The following is a 4,697-nucleotide window of genomic DNA, read 5'->3' on the forward strand; positions in this document are numbered from 1 at the left end:
TCTTAGTTTAAAGATTAAGCTTACCCATTGTTGTGTTGGGAACACTTAAATTTAAGGAAAATATAATCTCCGGAGATTAAACTTTTTTTAGGATGATTGGCTGAAACTAAATAAAAACCATAGGGAGACTAAGAAACGGGCCTCTTCAAAGTCCCACGCTGTGAGAGGACTTCTGCCTCAGCCTTCCCTCTTTTTCAGAATTCATTTCCTCGTGTTTCGCTTTCTTTCTGTGTATGGTTTGCAATAATATATTACTCAAGTCATTTATGTGTTCAGCTGCCATAGATACTGAGATGTTCAGTGCAACAGAAAATCAGAGTTCTGACCCCTGAGAAAATCTACTACATAGCATTTCTGTTGATGACTGCTGCATTGGAGGTTTCCTACAGAGGAGTGGGAGGCTTCTTTCATTTCCAGCGTCACCAGTCCAGCTTCAAATCTGCTTTGCTCCATACATATTTTCCTCCTCGCTTTAAGAACATTTTCTCATCAAATCCACTGAATTTGATGGCTGCTTCTACTCCGACATCCAGGATGGACTTGGAAGGATCCTTCCGCCCTTTTCTGCAGTTCAGAAAGCGCATCTAGGAAAAGTTATGACAGACATTTGGTTATTTTGATATAATGAATCCAATTATCTCCACTTTAAAGTCTTAATCTGAAATTGTTTCTAGTGTTCGAATTGTTTTACCAAAATTCACTGAGAACTGTGGGATAAATACTTTCCTGAGGATACTAAGTTTCTTGGATACCATTTCCCTGATGAACCAATTCATACTCTAAGGAAAAGTTATTGCTGTTATGTCAGAACCAATTCATACTGACCTATCAGCAGGCTTTCAGAAACTGTAAATTGCATGGGAGGAGATTGCCTGTCTTTCTTCCTTTGAGCAGTTGGTGGATTCAAACCACTTGAACTTGGGTTAGCTGTGCAGCTCCTTACACACTAGGCCAGGAGAGTCTCATCAATAAGAGCAAACATAAACTCATCAAATCAGTTAAGTGCATGTTAAACATGCATGAGTTACAAAGAGCATGCATGCCCTATGTGAGGAAGGTGATAATCAGCAGAAGATTCCTTAAAAGTTGACATCTGCATTATATATTGACATTTCCAAGTAAGAAAGAACAACACATATATTGAAAAAAAAAAAACAAACCCACAACAGAAACCTGGAATAAGCATGATTTGTTTGGGAAATTGTAGATAAGATGCTATTGCTAAAATACAAGAAATCTTCCTTTGAAAGAAGAAATCAAGGTTAAGCAAGAAGCTGGCAAGAAAAGGAGGGCAACAGGAGTCTGTATTTTGTGAAGAAACCAATATTTTGCGAAGAAGTGCTGTGTGAAGGGGGCTACAGCCTGTGGGAGAGGCCGGAAGTACTTTCAGTTCCCACCCAAACTAGCAGGAACGACTGACTGAAATACCAACCATGTGTTACAACATCAAATCATGAAACGATGCCTCAAAATAATTGTCTAGCAGCTTTTACTCAGGAAGGGAAATAGTTTACGGGATCTGTTAGTATGTATCTGTCACAATAACAACAATATATATTGCAATAAGGAGAAATAGGCACAGCAGATTAACATTTCCTTCTAAAATGTACCATGTGCTTTCTTGTATAATAAATGTCAATAAAAAGAAATAGATCCTTAACATTTGCAAATAGAAAATCTTGGCTTTCTATAGTAGCAGCCGTGAGATGATGTCAAATCAATTGATATGTGATAGATATCTCTCTAAAAGTAATGAGACAGAAGAACTTCATGCCCAAAAGCGCTTAACAGAGGAGTCTGTGAGTCATGTTGGGTTCACTGTAATATCCATGGATTTATAGGCATATAAGGGAGCTCTTGTGGCTTAATGCTAAGGAATTATTCTGCCAAATGAAAGGTACACAGTTCTAATTCACCAGCTGGTCTATGGGAGAAAGATGGGCAATTTCCTTCCATGTAACTTATTGCCTCTGAAAACTCACTGGAGGGTCACCTATAGATTGGTTCTGACTCGATGGTCACACAATAAAAACAACAACAACATGGCCACACAAAAGACAATGGAGGTTAGGATACCAATAGTATCAGCATATACAGACACCCAGGTTCAAAAGAATTGTCAATGTTCATAGTTCACATATTATCCTATTGAATATAGTGTTTCATATAATTAATACTCATCATTGACAAAAACAAACAAAGAATACTTGTTAAGGACAAGCATGTTTTAGATGGTTTTACTCATTATTATTCAACTCTGCCATTGCTGTTTAATTATGTTTTAAATAGTCATTTTATAATTCATTAACAATACTCACATATTCATCCAGAATAAGGTAGGAATCTTTCATCTGTAAAGAAGAAATTATATACAAATTTAGTTACAAGGGCAATTTTGGCCATGTAAACTAAATTGTCCATTTTTAGCATTTATGGATTTTCACTTATTTATTTGTATAGTTTTATTATTTTGGGATTCAACATTTGTTTTGATATCTATTATTATATGCCTTGTAAGGTGCATTACCTGTCAGTCTGTCATCACCACCTAACAGATAATCTCCAAAGGTTCATGTCTCTCCAGTCATATTTTAACTAATTAGAGCTGGTCTGAACTCCTCCATGATGAAAGGATTCAATATGAGAATCTTAACTTTGACAGTTTCTGTGACTATGAAAAGGCTAGGTTCGTAATTTCCTTATTTCTCAGGCTGTCAGAGAGTTCCTTCCTTTATCATTCAATATTCATGAGGATTGTGTCTACCATATAGATAGATGTTCTTTTTTATTTATTAATTACTAGTGCTGTTGCTGTTTGCTCTTTTGAGTCACCCCTGAAGTATGCAAACCAAGCCAAGCTGAATGAAAGACTGCCCGGTTCTGTGTTAGCCATATGAGGAGCTGCAGAGCAGAGGAGCATTTTAATTCATTGAGATTGTTGTTATGTGCCGTTGAGCTACGACTCATGATGACCCCATGAACAATAGCTCTGAATCTTACCATAGCCTAAGCCAACATCTCCATCTTTGACAAACTTGACCTATGGTGCAATTCTATTCTTAACACAAGGGGTTGCCAAAAGTCAGGGGCTCTACTTACTGGTTCCTAACAGAAAGTACAACAGCAATAGCATTACTTGTAAGGAATTATGCCTTCTATAGGTATAGAGCAAGAGTAAGCAAACTTTTGGTAAAGAGTTAAATAGTAACTATTTTTAGCTTTACAATCTATAGAGTCAGGTCTTCACCGCCCCCCCCCCCAATTATTCATGTCTGCAGTTGTAGCCCAAAAGTTACCATAGACCACATGCAATAGAATGGGATAGCTGTAAAGTACAAAAACTTTACTAATGGACACTGAAAACTGCATCTCATAAATTTTATTTGGTTATAAAATATTTCTTCTTTGATAATTTTATAAATCATGCTTAGCTTTCAAATTGTGTAAAATAGGAAGGAGGGCAAATTTGTCTCTCAGTTCATAGTTTGCTGACACTTGTACACATTTATGCTGGTTGTTTTGTGCCCTTGGGTCAAAACAAACTCACAGCTAACTCTCAAGTGGGTTTTCAGAGGCTGTAAATCTCACAGGAGAGCCTTATCTTTTTTCTGCAGAGCAGCTGATGGATAGCAGAACTTCTTACCTGGGCAATCTCTTCCTATGGGATTAACTGCCTCTGATAACCTGCTGGAGGGTGAATGATGACTTGGTTCCTACTCGAAGGCACACAACAGTAAGAAGCCACCGGAACTCTCTAGCTATGCTGTTTAAAGGATGGGCTCTTAATAGAATCATCTGGGTATTTGTTAAAAAGGCAGACTCTCAGGCCCCACTTCTGACATGCTGAATCAAAATCGACATTTCAATATGATTTCCAGGTGATTTTCTTACTCTAAAAATTTAATTATATCAGCTGGTGGAAGGGCATTGGCTTTGGAGGGGTCATAAAATTCTGGTTTTGCTTTGTTAGTTGATGCTGCTTCTGATATAAGCCAGCTAACAGATAATAATAATGAAGATAATAAAACTTGGATCATAAAGTATTGGTGAAAATTAGGTGTGTAAAAAGACTAACAGTTCCAGATGTAGAGAAGTACTCAATAAATAATAATAATCCTTGTAATTTCTCGTATTTTCTTTGAATATGCATTAATCCACTTCTTAAACAACATGCCTCCAGAAACTCTGAACTTCAGTAAATGTCGATGGTTGTAGAGAACTTCAGGTCTTTTGTTCATAGGGTTGCTATGAGTTGAGCGTGACTCAAAGGCAATCAACAACAGTAATGTAAATTAGGTGATTCCTCATTACTAATATATAGTAAAGATTTAAAAAAACTCAATTAAAATGGTGTATAGATGGGATGATTTGCTCTTCTCTGCTTTTCTTAAAGATTACAATCTTCCATTCAAGAATTTTCATGTGCTGGTTGTACAAAACATTAACTTTTAAATTCCAACTATTTCTTTTTCCCCCTACTAGTTTATTTACAAAATTCAAATACAAATTTGAACAAATTCTTTCAATTTCCCGCATCCGCACCCGTGAAATTGTACAACCCAACGATTAATCCCCCCTTTCTCCTTTACATCCACATCCCTCTGCTCCTAGCCTTTCTTACCCCTCCTGGATCCTTGTACTCATTCTACAGTAACAGTTTTATACAATATACAACTGTTTTTATACAATATACAACT

General features: G+C 36.7%; 1 protein-coding gene across 1 annotated transcript in view; it reads right to left on the bottom strand.

Moving 5' to 3' along the window:
• Positions 1 to 419: 419 nt before the first annotated feature.
• Positions 420 to 4,697, bottom strand: part of RSAD2 (radical S-adenosyl methionine domain containing 2) — a 25,066-nt gene continuing 20,788 nt past the window's right edge. The window contains exons 4-5 of the mRNA XM_006895736.1: positions 2,319 to 2,351; positions 420 to 584 (exon numbers count right to left, since the gene is read on the bottom strand). Coding sequence (XP_006895798.1) covers positions 420 to 584; positions 2,319 to 2,351 — 198 coding nt within the window. The remainder of the gene's footprint in view (positions 585 to 2,318; positions 2,352 to 4,697) is intronic.

Source organism: Elephantulus edwardii, unplaced genomic scaffold (assembly GCF_000299155.1).
Source record: "Elephantulus edwardii isolate Elephantulus edwardi_28Jun2011 unplaced genomic scaffold, EleEdw1.0 scaffold00175, whole genome shotgun sequence".
NCBI classification, from domain to species: domain Eukaryota; kingdom Metazoa; phylum Chordata; class Mammalia; order Macroscelidea; family Macroscelididae; genus Elephantulus; species Elephantulus edwardii.